Raw genomic sequence first — 21229 nt, 5'->3', positions numbered from 1 at the left:
CATTTTTTCACTGTTAAAAGTATGATACTGGTGTCAGGGCTCCCAATCTATAGTTTTGTTCATTGTTAGGTTCACAACATAACAATAGTCATGTTAACCGCCAATACGGTATTGTCAGATGGCGTAGCTAATAATAAATTTGTTCATTTGAAATCATTGTTGCTGGCGATGAGATATGTAACTCCGTGGGTTGCCCTCCTGTTTACAATGTAAACAACGTTGGGCTCGACAGTTTGCATATACAGTTTTGATGTATAGTGTTTGGGGCAGGATTGTCTTTTTCATCGCTGATAGCAAACTTCTCTATTCACTGGCTAAATAAGAACTGCATTGCTAGAAATCTTCAGAATACCCTTTAATTACATGAATAATAATTATAATAATATCAACATTAATCATATTGTTGTACCTTATTGCACGATATCCTGTTTCAACCGAATATTTACCTTTATCCATCATGAAAGCATTGTCCTCAGCTAGGTGGGAATGTATTTTTAGACTTTCAGTTTCAGTGCAGTAAATAATTTACTCTCTCCTGCTCGTACGATGGTGCCCCCATATCTATAATACGGAATTCCCCGAGTGTCGCCGTAATGAATATCACCCTGCTAGCACGATCTTACTGCATGCACATAACACAGTTATATATTTTTACAAAGGGTGTGTCTCAATTCTTTGAGGCACAAACAACATGTAGCCTTCGTCAGGTCTGTTCAAGCCAGCGAGTTTTTTGCTCTAGAGCTGACAAAGAGATATACCTGCGACGCAAGTAAGTGTTCTCGAAGATAGAGCCCGTGTATGAGAGGGTTCCATTCATTTTGAGATCTGGACAAGCAAACATGTAAGTTAACAATAATTTCTGTTTCCTAACTGTATCCTATAACCATGCTGTAGTATGTTCATAGCCTATATAAGTCCACGTCATCAAGTTTATAGTTCACAGTAGACTGATATGCTGTATAGTCGCCATGATGCGCATAGTTATTATCAGCGTATGTAGCAACAAAGGACTTCATTCCCCTAGTAAGGATGGGACGACCGGATCCCGTGGCATCCACCACCCTATTCACCCTCTTCTTCAAACTAAAACAAGCTATATTTGACGAATTGATAGTAATTAGTGAAACATACAAACGATACTATTCAAGACTGAAAATGTCTTACTTGTTAAACGTATTAATAATATTGGCAATTGTGATGATATTCGTATCCGAATAGTTTTATCTCCTTCTAAATTGTATTTTGTTGTTTTTCTTGCAGACCGGTTGGTATAAGAAGGTATCTCTCAAGTTTCATGAATATCCAACTTACATTTGCCGCCTGAAGAATACGTAAGTATTTTCTTACTGTTTCTATCTGAATATTTTTTGCTTCCATTTTGACTGGAAAGAAATTTGACAAATTTTAAACCTTTCACAATTTGTGTTATACAGTATAAAACGATATTTCGTATAGATAAGCATGAACCTAAATCTATCAGTTATAGTATTAGCATGTAATGATATTTGACCAAGCGATTGTAAAAGTACATAAGTCATAACAATTGTAGGCCTACATATTTAAATGCAGTGTTCATAAATATCGGAATGGATGATATTAACTTCTCACATATTTCGTTAGTAGTTCCAAATTCATGTTATAAGAAAAATGTGTAATATATTTGTTTGATAAATCATAAGATTTACTGACATCATCGTTAACATAAAGATATTAACAAGAACTCGCCATTGGCATGGCTGTATTATATTATGAAGTACATATATTTAAAGAGATCCCTACCGAACTAAAGTGAAACGGTCCACGGATGAAACTAATCGAGGGTACAAAAAAGATTAAGTTTGTTTGTTTGTAACTCGTACCATCGAGAGATGGTACGTGTCTAACTTGCTGTTTCATTGAAACGCTATGTGAGTATCATACAGTGCAGAACATTGTAGGTATTTAAAACATGTACTATGTTGTAACAGCGTGTGTGAAGCGTAACTTCAATTTCAATGGATTATGCAATATAATTAATTAATATGATTTAATGTGTGTTAAGTTATGAGACATAGGCTTACTTTTTTAACATGTTTGGGACTTCGTGTATATGTTGCTATCAAATTATAACGACCTTGTTTCCGCATATATTTATCTGCAAATTGAATCAGTCTTCTTCAAAACAAGCGCTATAACATTCATAACTTGTAAACTAATGGACAGTGAAACTGTTTGGTAATAAGCAAAAATCGTTGAAGAGTTTTTGATGAAAACTGCAACAAAGCAACAGCAAAACACCCTAAGCACTCTTATGAATGTCACAACATTTTTTCGTTTACCTAAGGCCATAGTTGGGTTTTCAAACTTGTCAGGATAATGGAGTTAAATATGACATTGTTTCAATTTGTATTACTTTACATTTTAAATTCTAGAAAGGCTTGCAACTTGTGATTCGGCTGTAGTTTAAATAATTTTGAGAGATCATTTTTCTTCGCAACTCACAGCTCCGTACGTCGCCAACCTCCCCCCCCCCCCAACCCCTCCCATCTCTCCACGTATTCACCTCTCTTGCTCGCTCTCCCGCACTCTCTGTCTCTCTTAACAAATGGGCTAACTATAAATGACCTCATTCAGCAATTTAACCAACATGATCAATGTTTAATCAGTGTTGATTTATAAAACCTTTTGACTATTTTTACAAATATGCCTATACGTGCGCATTAGTTCGAGGAATAGATACTACGTGTTAATTTGTCAATTTCAAGAATATGGGTTGTAATATCAAATGCCTTTTAATTTGATGGTTGAGATTATTTATAGTTTAGAGGAGCACAGTATCTGTTAAATTACCAAGCCTCTCTAATTTCTGCAAACAAAACGAGAGCAAGTACCTAAAATTGATAATATTAAATGGAAAGTTCAAGGGTTTTCTTATTGATCGTAAATGACCAGTACTACCACAACATTTACTCAACTGTACTCTCTAGTGAGTGAACAGTTTTGTAGATAAAGAGAAAATGTAACCTCACACACCGTAAAAATAACAGTCCGACCATTGATATGATGTCACATATTCCCTTTGCCTTCATATATTATTTTATCTCTAAACAGTACACTCTTACATAACACGGTAAATATGTCCTTATTCTAAAGTTGTTCAAAGCAGATTTAAAAAAACTTTTAATGACTCCAAGAATTGTTTTCCCATTTGAATTTCCATACAACAGTAACACTTGTATATATAGTTTGGCCGAATGTTGATGTCGGTTGCAGACCAGGAGTAATTATAAGAGGGATACCTGTTACTTTCTCAATCGTATTGATAATTCAATACTGTTTGCCACTAATCATTTGTCTTTGTTTTGATTTATTATATAACTCTGTCTGACCTCGCTAGTAGTAGTAGTAGTAGCAGTAGCAGTAGCAGTAGTAGTAGTAGTAGTAGTAGTAGTAGTAGTAGTAGTAGTAGTAGTAGAGTCTCGTCTATCCGACATGCTCAGTGATTAACCTCCTCCACGTATCACGATCTTGCGCAAGGTTTATTACTTCCTCGAAATTGTTAATGATAACGTCCTTAAATTGCGACTTTATTTTTCCAAGCAAGGTAGTCACGGGCTTTCCTACTGGTTTAGCAGTATGTCTCAATGCTTCACTTAATGCAACCTTTGCTGGAGCGTCCTACTGGAGTTTACTACATGACCGAAAAATCTCAATCTTCTATGTGCGACTATGGATGACATTGTGTTTGGTTGGTTTCATTGTAGAGCTCATCGTTTGATAACCAATTGTTATTGGTCCATCTAATGTTGAGAATATTACGAAGTAGTCCCTTTGAAAAGTGTCAATTTTGCGATCAAGAGGCTTCTTTGTACCCCACAGTTCGCAATTGTACAAGAAAGTACTCTTTAATAAAGCCTCGAAAATCCTAAACTTAATGTTTCGGCTTATGTTTTTGCGTTTGAAAATACTTGACAGTGTGTTGAAAGCACCGTTGGTTATACCAATTCTTCGGTTAATATCTTCTTCGGTCCCCAGCAAGCTTCCAACTTATTTACACTTCTTCTCTTGCAGGTAAACAACTAACGTACTGAACCACGTATAATGCAAGTGGTAGGCTATAGTATAGGCTGCTACAACATGACCGATAGGTCAGAAAAGTTGAAATTCGAAAATGCACTCGACTAAATTACTGGAAATAAGGAATCCAAACTGTTTTAAACACTAAATCCGTTGACAGAAACAATAAACCTTGAAACTAGAGTAAACGCGACAGGAGGTGTTCACTAAAATGAGCAAAAAACAAGCAAATTTCCGAAGAAAGATGATGCTGACAACACACCACTGATGTTTTCTGAAATTAGGCCTAGGCTAAATTATAGCACTGACCTCGCTAAGACACCGTTATTAGTCACAATTAGTGGCAGTAGAATTATGTGGACCAATAATATGAAATATCATGAAACTGTACGTTAGGAAGGTCTCTTTGGAATCAAGACCCAACCAAACAAGTATAGGCTTTGGTGTAGTGATGCTTTGTAAAAATATGACAAACATTTGAACTATTCTTTTAATGAATACAATTGCCCATCTTGTCTGTCATCGGTTCCATGTCCGAGTCTAGTGCTCATCTATAGTCGGAGACAAATCCGAGACCATGTTCGAGTCCACGAAATCAAGTCGGAGGCAAATCCGAGACCAAGTCCGAGCCCACAAAAACGAGGACTCATGTCTGGGACTGGTGAACTACATTCCTTTGGGGAAAAAAAAGAAATGTAGTTCATGAAAGTTACAATTCACAAAATTAATGAAAATATAGTAGGATATCATTAGAAGGTTAGTAGACATAACAGTAGCACGAAAATGAACACGACACTTTCATGCAGATTGTCAGATTAAATGTAGAACGTATTTTACTGTAATTTAAATCGTGCAAGAGTCTTATGCAGTTAATTTTTCTTTTGAAGTTGGTGAAGATCAAAGGATTAAGGTCAACATTAGTCAAAGTCTTAAAAAAACTGGTAAACACATTTACTTGTAAACGCATGCTTGAATGAACTTCATATACTCATTGAACATTTTGTTTTCTTTGCAAATCAAAATCATTTGTGTTAAACAAGTTCAGTCTTAAAACTCTGTAAACACATACTTTCTTAAAGCAAAAAAAAGATGAAAAAATGCCATAGTATGAAGAAAGCCTTACAAATATGGCATGTAATGTTTGAAGGCAAAACCAAAGATATAATCCACATCTCACAGTGTGTTACTCTATCATCAAGCATGTTTTGGTTTTCTTCATTCCAAACAGAGACAAACTTCTTTGGCACAGAAGAGGAAAAGAACTTCCTTGGAAGAAGATGGTGGATCTTCAGAGTGATGATTGTTTTCTATTACATGAGCTTTCTATGACAATGTCATGATTTGTGCTTTATTACAATAAATTGACAGTACAGAAAGCATTCAAGTCTCTTTTCCGACAGTCTAAAGTACTGTGTGTAAAAGTAAGTTGGTCTGACGTTTCAATCCTAGCAGGATTTTCTTCAGAGGCTAAGAAGCCTCTGAATTCTATTACACATGCTCTCTAGTGGATAAGCAGTTTGCTAACAGTTTTATTTCATTTTGAGTCTAAAGTACTCACAGAAGTTTTCGAAATGCTTTCAGATGTCATATAAAACATTACCAAAACATCTTTACAACTTTTACTGAAACATTTTTAAAACCTTGTGCTGACATCGAAATAATGTTATATAAATCGTTGGGAAAATGTTAAATTAACCTGCTATTCTAGCGACTCAACATTTAACGTTTTAATAACATTAATTTATAACTTTGTCCTAACATTTGTCAAAATGTTAAGATAACGTCTTTACAACGTTTTAAAAACGTTGTGCTGACAACGAAATAATTTTGTATAAAACGTTGTGAAAACTTTATCCTGCTATTCTAGCGACACAGCATTTACTGTTTTTATAACGTTATTTTATAACGTTATCATACCATTTGTCAAGATGTTATTATTTCGTCTTTACAACATTTTCTGCAACATTTTAAAATGTTGTGGTGACATCGAAAAAACGTTATGAAAACGTTATCCTGCTATTCTAGCGACTCAACATTTAATGTTTTATAACGTCATTTTATAACGTTATCCTAACATTTGTCAAACTTTTATTACAACATTTCTGCAACATTTTAAAAACTAGCCCCCCCCCAATCACCCCCCCCCCCTAGCCTGACATACGCTAGGTTAATCATGTAATGCAGTTCATTATACAATCGTGCCTGTTGGCTCTTCAAAAGGTATACATTTACCTACGTCCAAGAATATGTCACAGTTTCGAAAGGATTCAGCTTTCATTTTATATCAAATACAAAATATAACGCTTTCACTCTTGCAGGAAACTCGCTTTAGTACTTGGAAATCACATCCTGATAACATATTGTTATGACTTTTTTATGTGTTAAATTTTGTTGAATTTATAACCAGTGTAATGGACAAGTGGATCCTAATTTACATCATCACAATTGAGCTGAAAATGTTACTTTCCTTCTTTGTACAAATTACTGGCTCAAAGTTACTTTAGTCATGAACATTTTTACCAAACTCTACCAGTACATTGTTCAAGCATTTGAATTCAGGGTACAATGCCAATTTCACAAACATTGCTTCACATTTACAGGTAAAGTTAAACAAAGAGGTATACCATCCGCCGTGATTTCGTTTCATATCACCGATATGATACATTTTTGTAATAATGAATGTTTTTCTGGCATCAATTAGCGAGCCAAAAAAACCTAACAAAAGTCAGGAACAACATATTCAGATGTGTTTGTCAAAATAGCAATATTGAAAGTGGTTTTCTTCCTTTTAAATATCTCATTGTGTGTAACCCATATGATTTTCAGTTATTTCTATTTCACAAGTAATGGTTTAAACGTTTTACTTGTGTATTCACGCTGAAAATGACGTAGTTGGTGTTGCAATTTTCAAGAAAGCAACAGTTTGATATCGTTGTTGCATTTTATCTTCTGATATTGTTCAAATCAAACTATACTTCCATCTTGCTTTTGCTTCTACTTACACAGGAGTTTTATGTTCTTTACGTCCCTTTTACAGATTAATTCTTTCTGACTGACCCGTTCTTGCTGCCATTTGTTTGCGATGTCAACAATCAAGGAAGCTAAACCAAACCTGCTGAAAGATAAAGATGATTCGATTAAGTTACATCATACATCCAAGGTAGTAATTCACCCATTACGAGGTTTATGCGTTAATACACATGATAAAAGTTATCTGACTACTCCCAGAGGGACTCTCGCTTACTTGTCATTAGAAAATTATGAAATCCCAAACGACTCAGAAATTTCAGTTACCTGGAACTTCTTTGACTTTGATAGTGAGCAGTTATATTTATCACTATGTACATATGGACATACCAATCTTTTACAGGATGTACCGATACCTACCAGTTCTACTATTTGGGAAGGTATTAAATACATGTCGAAAGTGAAACATACTTGGTATATGAACAAAAGTTACGAAGGAGATCCGTCTCAAGTACGGCTTGCTGAGAATCCTATTCAGGTCTTGAAGGCAATTGCGCAGCAACTAAATCAAGTTCAACCAGTGGACGATGTTAAGCGAGAAATTAGTTCATTTATTGATGCATTTGGCTCCCATGTTTCGATGGGACCATTTGCGACAGGTGGTCGTTCTGTTGCAAAAGTAAGCATCTGTAATTTTCAAAGTAATAACAAGCAAAATGTATGGCGCCTGCTCGAAAATGAGTTTGAGAGTTTCAATACAGAAGATGTTGATGTTTTCTTTACTGATGAAAAAGGTCACTTGATACCTTTTCAGAGAACTGCTGTGCGTGATGAGACTGCGAAATTTGAAAAGCAGTTATGTCTATTTGGCGGAAGCAAACCCTTTACAGATGTGAATCAATGGAGAAGAGATTTAGCCACAAGCAGTCTCGTCATTTCAGGAGACTTATCTGAATCAAGTCTTTTGCCTGTTTGGGAAATCCTGAAGAAATCTAAACATGACTGTACAGATTATCTTGAAGCTATCTGTGATTTGTTACAAGATGTCTGGTTCAAGTCACAAGAGGTAACGGAAGGACTACGAATTTCTTTGACAACAAAGGGTCTATTACCTGCAATGATGCTACCACAAACAAACGTGGCACCGAGCTCATCTCGAATTGCCGAAGATTCGTCCAATGTCTTTTCTAATACGGTGTCTAGCTATCCGAAAATTGTGACTGATCTTCAGCTTAGTAACCTAAAACAAGGGATTTGGAATGCAACAACTTTGAGAACGAGTACTTGGAAAGTCGACGATTTCACTGGAAATGCTGTTATGTGGCAATTCGTAAAGACCATCTTCTCATTAGACTGCAGGGGCCGGAAATGTTTGAAGATGCCTACATTAGCCTCACAGCCAGCATCTATCGAACATAAACATGACGGTAGTGATATCTTTGACTTGTTCGATTGTAACAATTGTGAGCATAAGATACAACATGAATTGATCAGTGCAATGGATGTAACACTTGCCATACTACATTGCTGCGATCCCTTTCTTCGACAGGAGTTACTTTGGAAAATGGCCCAGTGTAGGCTTGCCGTACCTATCCTCCTACCTTACCTGGATACGAAAGATACCAAAACTGAGATCCAACTTTGGGGGCTACGGAAAGTTTACAAATCGTGGACGCATACAGCAAACAAATCGCATGTCGAAGCCTGCATGATTGACTATCCTTTGCCAATTGTCTCTCTGCTTCGTTTAGGTGATATACGAATGTCAAAATCAAGACTGTTGAACAAAATTTTGGGAAAATTGCAAGGACACAATGACCATACATACTTCGTCGATGTGAACGAAGAACCCCCTTGTGCTAAATGGTCAAAAGGAACCGTCGAAGCGGCCTGGTATCTACCAGAGGACACAATTGATCCACAAAATGATAGCACACTGCAGGATGCTGTAAGTTTCTTCAACTTAAGGGGAAATGCTTTTGATCACCCTGTGCAGACAGAATTCGTATGCAGAGCGTCGAATGTCCTTATCATTTTGGTAGAGGAGAAAAATCAAGATAAATTCCTTGATGAGATAAAGAGGCTGTCTGAGATTGTAGACGGGCATCTCATTTGCTTAATTTCGTCCACGAACCATGAACGAATGTGCAAAACATACAACGGTGTCAAAAGAACCTTGATCTTTAGCCAACCGTTTCTGGCAGACACTGGAGCAGAGATCTGCAGAAAGCTTAACATGGTGCTGTGGTCGCATGACGATGGCAGACGCCAACATAGATTCCATACGATATATTCCCTGAAGAATCTGTGCAAAGAACTAGACATTGACATTGACGAAGGTGCCAAAGGTTGTGTTGCTGGAAAAAAGTTAGCTAAAGATATAATTACCAGCATCCGTCAGTCTCCAGACAATTATAAGGTGAAACATTTACCTCTCCAAGGAAAGATGTGGCAGAAGTGGTCCCGTCTAGATAAAAAATGGAACAAGGGGTATGATAATCAGTTTACGTCTGTTGAACACTACCAAGCAAATCTTCGCAATCAACTTACGGAGGTAAGGGAACAGCAACATAAAACTGCTCTTTCTGGAGATGTTTTAAAATTTATTGAAGCAATGAAAAGACCATTCACAACAAGGAGATACTTTGTTGCTTGGCTGAGCTTCTACTTAAATGACAACTGTCATGAAAAACTTGAACCTTTGCGTATGGAGCTTGAAAAGATTCAAGATGAAAGCAGAGTTGCTAGAGCTGAAAAGAGTAAATTAAAAGACAACGAAAATATTGATGATGAAATAAAAGCTAGAATTACGCTTTTGGTTGAGAGAGAGATATCACTGCAAGTACGAGCGTCCAAAGTCTTCAATCAAATCGGGGCGGATTCTCTGGGCACAGAACATTTCGTAAGAGAAATTGCCCAACATTATGAAGCTTACGATGAAATGAAGAAGATGAAAATGGAAAGCGTTAACTCAACGATAGATTCAGAATCCCTTCCAGATGTTGCTGTTAGCCATTTACTCGATGGTTATCCCTTAGAAATCCTTAATGGAGAAGTTGGGCAAGTTCCACTGGGGTGGCTGAAAGCGGTATTTAGATCACTGATTAAAAGATTAGGAAACGCGAAGTTATGTGCCATCTCTGTTCTTGGGATTCAAAGTAGTGGCAAATCCACTTTGCTAAATTGTATGTTTGGAGTTCGTTTTGCTGTTAGTGCAGGCCGTTGCACACGCGGTGTTTTCATCCAGCTATTGAAAGTTGATGAAGAAATCCAAAAAGAGATAAATTGTCAGTATGTACTCGTTATAGATACAGAAGGATTGAAGGCCCCAGAGAGATCTCATGGATATGATATCCGGTACGACAACGAATTAGCGACGTTTGCCCTTTGCTTAGCAGATGTAACTATTATCAACATCGCCGGACAGACTTTAGGAAAAGACATGACAGATATTCTGCAGATAGCGGCGCATGCTTTCATACGCATGAAAGAAGTTAACATCAAATCTACATGCAGGATCGTTCAACAATTTGTCGCAGATATTGGAGCGGTTGACAAAAACAAGGAAGGTACCCAAGCAATCCTAGAAACGTTAGATGAGGCGATATCTGCAGCAGCGACAGAGGAGGGATATAGTGACCTCTATTCAAGATTTTCAGATGTGTTCAACTTAAAGCGAAACGAAGAAGTCCAATACATACCCAGTTTATGGCAAGGAGCTATGGCTCCACCAAACCACCGGTACAGTGAGAAAATTTTAAAGTTAAAAGGCGTTTTGTTCAGTGATTTACGACATTCAGGTAAGACGTTCGAACAGTTTCTTGAGAGATTGAAGATTGTTTGGATTGCAATAAAGGAAGAAAACTTTATTTTCAGCTTTCAAAATTGCGTTGCGGCTGTGCAGTACAAGATATTTCAACATTCGTATGGTACTTGGGTAGGTGAAATGAGACGAACAATAATGGAATGGGAATCTAACGCGAAGCAAAAAATAAAGAGTGTATCGACAAATGTAACCCAAAACACGAAGCAAGAACTGAAAAAGGAAATAAGTGACGTTGTAGATGAAGCAGCGACGAAGGTGGCAAAACTAGTGAAGAGTTACATGTCAGATAATACCCATGCAGAATACTATCAGCTCAATAAATATAAAGACGAATTTCTGCTTGACTTGAACGTAACTCAAAGGATGTTCACGCAAGATGCTCGAGAGGCTTTGGACACAATTGCTGAAAGCATAGTCCAAAGGAACCAAATGGAAGTCCTACTCCCAAAGTGTAAGAATGAGCTCCGTCAAAATGCTAAAACGGAGGCGGTAAAGTTGCGTCAAATACATGTTGATGCCGCCTCGTTTGGAGACATCCCCATAAATGAAATCAACAAAACCTTTGATAAACTCTGGGATACATGGGTTATAGATATATCTAAGAAATATCCGCCAAGGAATGTTGAACAGAATGCCGTTCAGAGAGAATTCGATCTATACCTCGTTAATGCAGGAGAGAAATATGATCTTACCAATGGCATAAAAGAGAGACTTTTGAAGAAAGAGAAACCTTTATTGAAGAGGGTTATGAAAAGCAGTGTAGGATACTTTAAGCCGTTGGATCATACAGAAGTCGCAGAGAACATTATTGCGTCAAGCTTACATAACTTGCAATTAGAAATAGATGATGATATGGCATACGAAACACAACTAAAACAAAATTTGATAGACTCTGCAATTAATGCCCTGAACAAAAAATATGATGGCGCGAGTCTAACGCAGGAAGTAAAGTTCCAAACAATGGTAACTCTGTGTCAAAAAGCTGTACCTATAATATACAAAGGAAGAATACAATACAATGAAAGGTACTCCCTCCGTGAGCTTCTTGCAAAAGAAAAGGAAAACCTCAGAATGGATTTCATTGCACTGTGTTCTAGCTCCTTCCAGGACAAACGAGTTTCCGAAAGTCTTCTCGAATTGCTCAATATCACTATGAAGGAAGTAATTGCCAACTATCTGGGACCAGCGGTGTATAGGGCTGTCTTGGAGGAATGTCCATACTTTGCCAGCAAGTTTGCCATGTTTGGAAATATACTTGAAGATATGGCACAGAGAGAGGACTTCTCTTCATATAGTTCGTTCTTATTTGATCTCGAGAAATTTCTAGAAAAATGGTCTCTGAATAAAATAGCAGAAGTATGTGCAAGAGAGCAGGGAGATCTGTCATTCCTGCATCATCTTGTAGAAAGAAAGGTGGTAGATATTCAGGGAAAACTTCTGGAATGTATCTCTACATGCAATTCCTCCCTACTGGAAGTTCCGGACGATCGCAAACCTTTCCATGAATGGGTTAAGCAATTTTGTCAGGATACCAAACGACGCATACCCAATCTACACTTACCAGATGATGACATGAAAAATCTTTTACTTTTTGATGTGAAAGATTTAGGTTTCTTCAGTGAAGAGGTCAGGAAATATGTTGCAGACCAACTGACAGTTGACATGCTGAAACGTTTTACTCTTCCAAAGCCAGGTCAAGTTGATGTCACAGAGCAAGTGTTGTTAAAGCTGCCAGATAAACCGCATCTGGCCATCATGAAACATGTCACTGGGTGCACAGAACAATGTCCAATATGTCACGTGCCCTGCGACAACATGACCAGGCAACACGAGAAACATAGAGCCGAATTACATTACCCGGAGGGAGTCATCGGTTGTGCCACAGGACCTCACGGTCGTCTAGTTTGTTCGATATGCACGTCTATTGTTACCACAGACGAAACTTACTACGATGGCAGAAACTACAAGAAATACAAAAACCACCAGAAAGATTTTCCTAATTGGATCATTCAGCCAATTCAAAACGATTCCCCGATTAAATATTGGCAATGGGTAATGAATCGCTTCAATGAAGATTTTGCCCAACTTTACGGTCATAGAGAAGCAAAGCTTCCTCATGGTTGGACTAAAATAACCAAACAAGAAGCTATCGAAGATTTGAGGCAGGCATATGCAACAAATACCCGAGCAGAACATGCCTCACGCAACTAAAAGTTGTCACAGGAAGACCTTGAAATTCGAATCCATTAGGTAATCGTGAATGTAAAGATCACTTTCTTCCCAAACTCCCAAACATTTCTGATTTTCTAACTTCATTATATCTCAAAATTACAAACCTATTAAAAGAACCAGACCTGACGTAATTTTGTGTTCGTAAATTATGTGGGTAAGGGACACATTTATGTGTAACCCGATATGTAAGGACCTGTTTGGGTATCTCCGAGGCGTGCGGGCTTCCAGCTCTATATACAAATGACATACCTACGTGCAAACATATAGTTAGCGACCCGGTCTGCATGTTTACCTTCGAACCTGCATGTAAATATAAATCAGTGACATCTGAATTGCATGTGCGCAGTTTCGATGCAAAGGTTAGACAGCACATTGACTAGTAGTTAAACGATCCATAGGTAAGCTTTTAAAAGTTGTAAAAAAATCTAAGAGATCAAATGGAGTCTATTACTTACTAAAAACAAAGTTTACGTGGTGTTCGGCAAAAACATTCACATAATTCAGGAAAAGGGTAACAAGTATATTGATGTACCTTATTGAAAGAGATGAATTGATTAGTAAGTGAAATATATGAAACTTTGCTGTAACATAAAATATGTTTTAACATGGAAAATAAAGAAGCAAGTGCGCTGTCTGTCCAATGATGTATTGTATGGCGGAAGACTGATGTTATCAAAGCCTTTCGCAGAACTGCTTTAATTTACTAATCTCTTCGATTTCTGATGTACTCATTTTAGATTTCTTTAAACGCATGTGAAGGACTAACCATTATCTGTCTTCTTTTGTCAGTGTTTGTAACCTGATAATATCAGTTTCTCACTTTATGGAATAACTTTGTTGTATTGTATATTATAACATTTTTCTTTCTTACAAGTTTATATACACTACTATATTTGCTATTTGCTATATTTGGGGTAGCAAAATTTGTAACCACTTTCGTAGACTTGTGTACTACAACTAACCATTTACATTTTCTCTTACTTTACTAACTTTTTTTAACGAAGGTTCCTCAAATTGAAAAGGCAAACTAGAAAGCATTTGTGATAACAAAGCAATGTATATTGAACTTTATTTTGCACTGAAATTCCCTACAATGGGTAAAATAGTGTTGGAATTATGTGTATTTTTGTAACCCTTTCACAGTTCTTATTTCATTTCAATCTTCCGTTGTTACATGACGATTGAATATTTTGTCAATATTTGCATTCTATGTTTTGGGTATGTTTAAAGTTTTAAAATATTTTCTCGGGTTGCATTTCGTCAATGCAAATACTATAGAATGTCTTTTGTTTGATGACTCATTAAATTTGCTATGTATCAAATCCTAAAAAAAAGAGACAAAACTAGTATCAGAAAGACATTAGAGATGAATAAACAACGTATCCATCTGAATGCCTCCTTCAGCTCTTATAACTAGAAAGCAAACTGAATTAAATTTCTAGTAAGAAATTAATATATATTGACCGATATTTCTTACTGAATTTCTTCCAATTTATTGTTATTATGTGTTATTATCAAAGTTCTTATTTCATTTTAGTAACATTGCTCTCGTTTAATTAATGCTCTGTGAATTTTCGCATCACATATATCAATGAATGAACTTTGCTAACCACAATCCACCAAAAAAATAAGTTATCGAACGTATTTAAAAACATTTGTTAATGTTTCTCTGTGAGAAGGGGGGTGGGAGGGGTACTGGAACACGTCCTTAGACTTTTGTACTACAACTTACCTTTTACATGTTCTCTTACTTTAAATTTTCATCTAGAAAGCAAAAACATACATTGGTAGCAAGAAAGCAATGTATATTGAACTTTATATATTATTATATTGAACTTTACTTCTTACTAAAAATCTTACAATGGGTAAAACAGTGATGGAATTATGTGTATTATATTTGTTCTATCACAGGTCTCATTTTAGTAACATTGCTCTCGTTTAATTAATGCTGTGAATTTTCGCATCACATATATCAATGAATGAACTTTGTTAACCACAATCCACCAACAAAATAAGTTATCGAACGTATTTAAAAACATTTGTTAATGTTTCTCTGTGAGAAGGGGGGTGGGAGGGGTACTGGAACACGTCCTTAGACTTTTGTACTACAACTTACCTTTTACATGTTCTCTTACTTTAAATTTTCATCTAGAAATCAAAAACATACATTGGTAGCAAGAAAGCAATGTATATTGAACTTTATATATTATTATATTGAACTTTACTTCTTACTAAAAATCTTACAATGGGTAAAACAGTGATGGAATTATGTGTATTATATTTGTTCTATCACAGGTCTCATTTTTTTTCCTTCTTTTTTTTTTAAATGAAATTCAACTTCGCAGTGCATGACGATTGAATATTGTGTCAAATATTTGTACTCTTTTTGAGGTATATTTAAAATATTTTCTCGGGTTGCTTTTTATCCATGCAAATACTAAAGAATGTCCTTTGTTTGATGACTTATTAATGTACTATGTATCAAATCCTAAATTTTTTGTTTTTAAAAACTCGTGCCAGAAAGGCGTTAGAGATGAAAAACGACGAATGTATGTGAATGCTTTCTAGAGTTCTTCAAAACTAGAGAACAAACTGCTTTACATCTGTAGTATATTCATGTATATTGACTGTTATTTCTTACTGGCGTTCTTTAAATTTGTTGGTATTACGTGTTCTAGTGTTGCCTTTTCTGTTCAGCCTGCTGCTTTTTTTTCAAGTTTTCTATCGTGTTAGTTTTACTTTTTACTCTTGTATGTTTTATTGCCTTGCGACTAGTTTCCTTAAGGATCAAGAAAGTTGATCTTACTCTTACTCTATCAAGGTTTTTGTTTCATATCCTTAATATTGCTCTTTTCTTAAATCCTTTTTTTATTTTTTGCATTACATATATTAATTAATGAACTATGCTACCCAAAATGCACCAACAGAATAAGTTATCGAACATATCTACAACATGTGTTTATGTTGATTATTCTTTTTCTGTGCGCGGAGTGGTAGGGGGGCACTGGAACACCGGCGAACTGATATCCAAATATTATATTAAATAACACAGAATACCAGCTACATTTGCGGTCCTTTATGGCTTATCTTGCTATTAAATTTGCATTTAATGTACAAAGGCAACGGATTAAGGTAACAAAACATTGAAAAATGTCTGCGTATTGGTTATTAACTGGCTTATGTCAAGCCTTCAATTACGACAATTGTTAAGGATATTACGAATCATGTGTGTTTGTTCTGCCCCGTGTAACACGTTACATTCGCAATAGAGGGTGACGAATATGTACCGATAACATCTCTCAACGATCTCAAAAACAGTGGCGTAGCTAGGGGGTCAAGGGAGGGCACGTGCCCCGGGCGCCGGGTTTAGGGGGCGCTGAAATGGGAGAATGAGAGTTTTAAAAAAAAAAACTTTTTTAGAAAAACATGAAGAAATTGATGTATGTCGTCAGGCATGAATATTTTTCAGTTACTAAGAAAGAATCTGTACTGAATGCAGTTGTTTTTGTAAGCAAATTTATAGATTGTGATTTCTTTTCAGTCCATTTCGGCCGTTTTCTCTCTTTTTTTCTATTCTGTTCTGTTTTCCGTAATGACTACATGTCACGGAAATTTCGGGTATTTCAGTATACAGTTCCAAGGCAGTAGATTTCGAAAGGTGGAAATATCATAGGCGTATGAGCACAATTTGATTTAGGGGGAGGGAGGCTGTAACGACTTGCCCGAAAAATATAACCAAAAACTATTCGCGCGCAATTTATTTTTCTTTCAGTAGTAAGGGGATGCGCAATTTTCTTCTCTTGCACCCGGGCGCCAAAACCTCTAGCTACGCCACTGCAATAAATAACTAATGGTCGAGAGATTCTGTCTCCAGACGCATCTCAGTTTTTTTTTTTATTAATTCATATATAACCGTTGGCCCCATCCATAACTGCTGTTTCTTTTTTTACCAAATGATATCAAGTGGTTTACCTCCACTCCCGTAAGGGTCTCAGAAACCATATCCTGTTTACATTCCGTACGCATTTGAGTATTGAAACCGGCATTTGTTATGTAGGAAATCGTTGCATGTACTGACGGTCATTAAAATGTTATCAATCGCAGGATTTGTCTCATGTCTTACTTCCTTGTATTGTACGTGTTTACTTCTTCAAAACAGCTCTTAACTTTACTATTTAAGTGAGTTTCGATTCCCTTTTCATTGTGACTACAGTTCACTAGTTTCACTTGTAGAGTCTTTATTTTCACATTATATACTATGTGAAAGATATTATAAATTTCGCTACTGGAAGCTAATGAGCAGAGTTGGTTGGATTAAGTCTAATTGTCTTAATTTGACTAACATTTCATAGATTTGGTAAAGAATTAGATTTAAAAAAAAAATAACATCTGTTTTAAGTTGCAACCAAAGCAACAGAGAAACTATTCATGAAAGTAGAACTACAAGAACACCTGTAATAACAAAATGTATACTAAAAAAAATGGATTCTGGCAGAAACCATCTTCAGTGGCACTTTGCTTAAAGCAGATATATAATGAAAGTTCTCTTCGTGTTACCAAGGTTCACTGAAGAATGCTCAATTTATGCCACCACGTAAAGTTATAAAGATAATAACAGGCGCAAAATTGTAAAAAAAAATGTGCAGCTGAATGTTTGAAAACGTTTAAAAGAAATGCATTACTGTGTTTTTTAATTGTCCCTTTTCAGAATATCTAGGACATGTTTGTGTCACTTTAAGACAAACATCCTGCAAGCATCGATAAGTGTGCACCTTATTTTCGCCCAACCAGCATGGTCATTTCGCCCAACTTTGCTGGTTATTTCGACCAACATTGATTAAATATTATACTTCAATATAACGCACAGGGATACTTCTATGGGTTTGGTCAATTTAATAAGGAAACGTTCGGGAATTGTTAACGTTACGGGATACGAACCGAATATTAAGGAAACTTGAAGTCGTGGGTACAGTCGCTAGGATGGATCAGTGTTTTAGGGGTTAGGTTTGATAGGTTTTTATGGAGACCGATTCCCCTTTGTTTGTATAACAGTAGATTGACACTATGTAGAACTAGATTAACACCTAACTGCTGTGACCGCCTAAGGTAATGTAATCCTCCCATTATACCCGAAATAACTGCTCAGACTCCGATCGATATCGAACGGACATCACTTTATTTACCTACCACGAAGTAATATATAAATTGAACTAGTGAAATAGAAAAAGTGATATTATTCTGACTGAATATGAGTAAAACAAGAGCCCAAGGGCACTGTGGTTCCTTGCTTGGGGTATATTACAATACACATAATATTATCAAGCAAGATTGGGCTCAAATAGTCCAAGTAATTGTGGTCCTACATGTTCCCATAAAGTAACCAACACTACATGTATAGCCAACACTTTTGTGATCACAAAATGTGATCGGATTTTGGATCAAAAGGCACTTTTGAGATCTAAATATGGCGTCGAAAATGTAAGAAATATAAGATACCTACAAGCGTGTCAACAGATATGATAATATTGGTGACCTCAGATGACATGACCTTTAAGTTTCAAAATGTTCCACCACCCCGTTCACAACTTGTCCCAAAATATCAACCATGTCACACCTTGGCATTGAGATTTAATTGCATTAAATTAAAAAAAATTATCTTTGAACTTGTATACATAACTTCACACACAAAGGTCACCCGAAGGTTAACCAATTGACATTTTTGATCGGTGAGACCTAAATAGAGCATGGCTGTAAAAATTCAAACATTTTTTATTTGCCCATTTTCTCCCCCCAAAATACTACTTTTTTAACATAAGCTGACCTTTGGTGACGTTGGACCACATGACCCTTAAGTTTGAAAATATTTCCCTATACCATTTGCAACTTGTCCAAAAAAATAAACCTTGTAACACCTTGGCACTGGGAGTTATTGCATTAAATGAGTGAAAATTAACTTTGACCTCATATAACTTCGCACACGAAGGTCACATGGGGGTCAACCCATTGACATTTATGATCAGAAGGTACCTTTAACATCTGAAAATAGCATCGAAACTGTAAAAATCCACAAAACACGAAAAGGTCACCAGAGGTCAAATTGAGGTCACGGGTCATCCAGATGCGGGTCAACAATTGGATTACATTGAAGCAACTCCCAACCCTAACGGACAATTTGTTCTCAAGTTATCGCAAAAATACTAGTTTTTTATCATTAATTGACCTTTGGTGACCTCGGATCACATGACCCTTAAGTTTGAAAATATTGCCCTATACCATTTGCAACTTGCCTCAAAATATCAACTGTGTAACACCTCGGCACTGGGAGTTATTACACTAAATGTCTGAAAATTAACTTTGACCTCATATAACTTCGCACACGAAGGTCACACGGGGGTCAACCCATTAACATTTATGATCAGAAGGTACCTTTAACATCTGAAAATAGCATCGAAACTGTAAAAATCCACAAAACACGAAAAGGTCACCAGAGGTCAAATTGAGGTCAAGGGTCACCCAGATACGGGTCGACAATTGGATTACATTGAAGCAACTCCCAACCCTAACGGACAATTTGTTCTCAAGTTACCGCAAAAATACTAGTTTTTTATCATTAATTGACCTTTGGTGACCTCGGATCACATGACCCTTAAATTTGAAAATATTCCCCTATACCATCTGCAACTTGTCTCAAAATATCAACTGTGTAACACCTTGGCACTGGAAGTTACTGCACTAAATGTCTGAAAATTAACTTTGACCTCATATAACTTAACATACAAAGGTCACCTTGGGTCAACTTATTGACATTTTTGATTGATGAGACCTAAATTAGAGCATCAAACTATACAAATTCAAACATTTTTTCTTTGCCCATTTTCTGCCCCCAAAATACTAGTTTTTTAACATTAATTGACCTTTGGTGACCTCGGATCACATGACCGTTAAGTTTGAAAATATTTCCCTACACCATTTGCAACTTGTCTAAAAATATCAACCATGTCACACCTTGGAACTGGGAGTTGTTGCATTAAATGTCTGAAAATTAACTTTGACCTCGTACAACTTCGCACACGAAGGTCACACGGGTGTCAACCAATTGACATTTTTGATCGGAAGGTACCTTTGATATCCAAATCTAGCATCAAAACCAAACATTTCCTTTTTTGCTCGTTTCCTCCCAAAATAAGCACATTTTTTCTAATGTGACCTTTGACCTTTTGACCTTGGTTTCTGATGTAGATTAATCTCCTGATTACAAAAAACAAAACGAAAAGTCTGTACAACCATCCTAACTCCGACCGAAAAACTTTGACCCCATATAACTTCGCACATAAAGGTCACACGGGGTCAACCTGATGACATTTATGATCAGAAGGTACCTTTGACATCTGAAAATAGCATCAAAACTGTAAAAATCCCTAAAAACATGTAAAGGTCACCAGAGGTCAAATTGAGGTCAAGGGTCACCCAGATGCGGGTCAACAATTGGATAACATCGAAGCAACTCCCAACCCTAACAGACATTTCGTTCGCAAGTTATCCCAAAAAAACTAGTTTTTTATCATTAATTGACCTTTGGTGACCTCGGATCACATGACCGTTAAGTTTGAAAATGCTCCGCTAACCAGTTCACAACTTGTCCCAAAATATCAATCTTGTCACACATTGGCACTGGGAGTTATTGCAGTTTTAATATTTTCGGTTTTTGGACCATAACTGACCTTTGGTGACCTTTGTGGGCACCAGAAACAATAGGGCACACCTTCTCCATATGGCGGATCTATAGTCCAAGTTTGGCCTCAATCCAACTTTCCCTTATTGAGATAGAGCGTACCCAAGAAAGTGTCACAGATGCACACACAGACACACACACACACACACACACACACACACACACACACACACACACACACACGCCAACCTGACTACATAGGTTCCTTTTGCTAAAGCAAGGAACCAAAAATGGTTGGTCGAAATGACCATGCTGGTTGGGCGAAATGACCATGCGAAATGACCAGGCTGGTTGGGCGAAATGAGGATACTAGTTGGACGAAGCATACTAGCATGGACGAAATGGCAGTTGGGCGAAATGGTTGTTGGGCAAAGTGACCAGAAAGCTTTATTATTCTGACACTGATGATATAGAGC

At 36.6% G+C, this 21229-nt stretch overlaps 2 protein-coding genes across 4 annotated transcripts in view; one reads left to right on the top strand and one right to left on the bottom strand.

Annotated features, from left to right (window-relative positions):
- The window catches only part of LOC139954660 (E3 SUMO-protein ligase NSE2-like), a 78729-nt gene that overhangs the window by 47037 nt on the left and 10463 nt on the right, over window positions 1-21229 (bottom strand). The window lies entirely within an intron of this gene.
- On the top strand, window positions 613-21046 carry LOC139954650 (interferon-induced very large GTPase 1-like). Of its 2 annotated transcripts, XM_071954543.1 has the most exons (4): window positions 613-841; window positions 1261-1331; window positions 5285-5477; window positions 7094-21046. In XM_071954543.1, exon 4 carries the CDS (start codon window positions 7139-7141, stop codon window positions 13058-13060), a length of 5922 nt encoding a protein of 1973 aa, XP_071810644.1. In that variant the 5' UTR covers window positions 613-841; window positions 1261-1331; window positions 5285-5477; window positions 7094-7138; the 3' UTR covers window positions 13061-21046. The 2 variants fall into 2 exon arrangements, with proteins under 2 accessions (XP_071810644.1, XP_071810645.1); XM_071954544.1 differs by lacking the exon at window positions 5285-5477.

The sequence above is a fragment of the Apostichopus japonicus genome, chromosome 17 (assembly GCF_037975245.1).
Source record: "Apostichopus japonicus isolate 1M-3 chromosome 17, ASM3797524v1, whole genome shotgun sequence".
NCBI classification, from domain to species: domain Eukaryota; kingdom Metazoa; phylum Echinodermata; class Holothuroidea; order Aspidochirotida; family Stichopodidae; genus Apostichopus; species Apostichopus japonicus.
The sequence above is the reverse complement of the archived record's forward strand: the minus strand, read 5'-3'. Positions and strand labels throughout refer to the sequence as shown.

What these genes read in the sequence shown, in the direction of transcription:
- LOC139954650 (XM_071954544.1), top strand. Translation starts at nt 7,139, where the DNA reads ATGTCAACAATCAAGGAAGCTAAACCAAACCTGCTGAAAGATAAAGAT.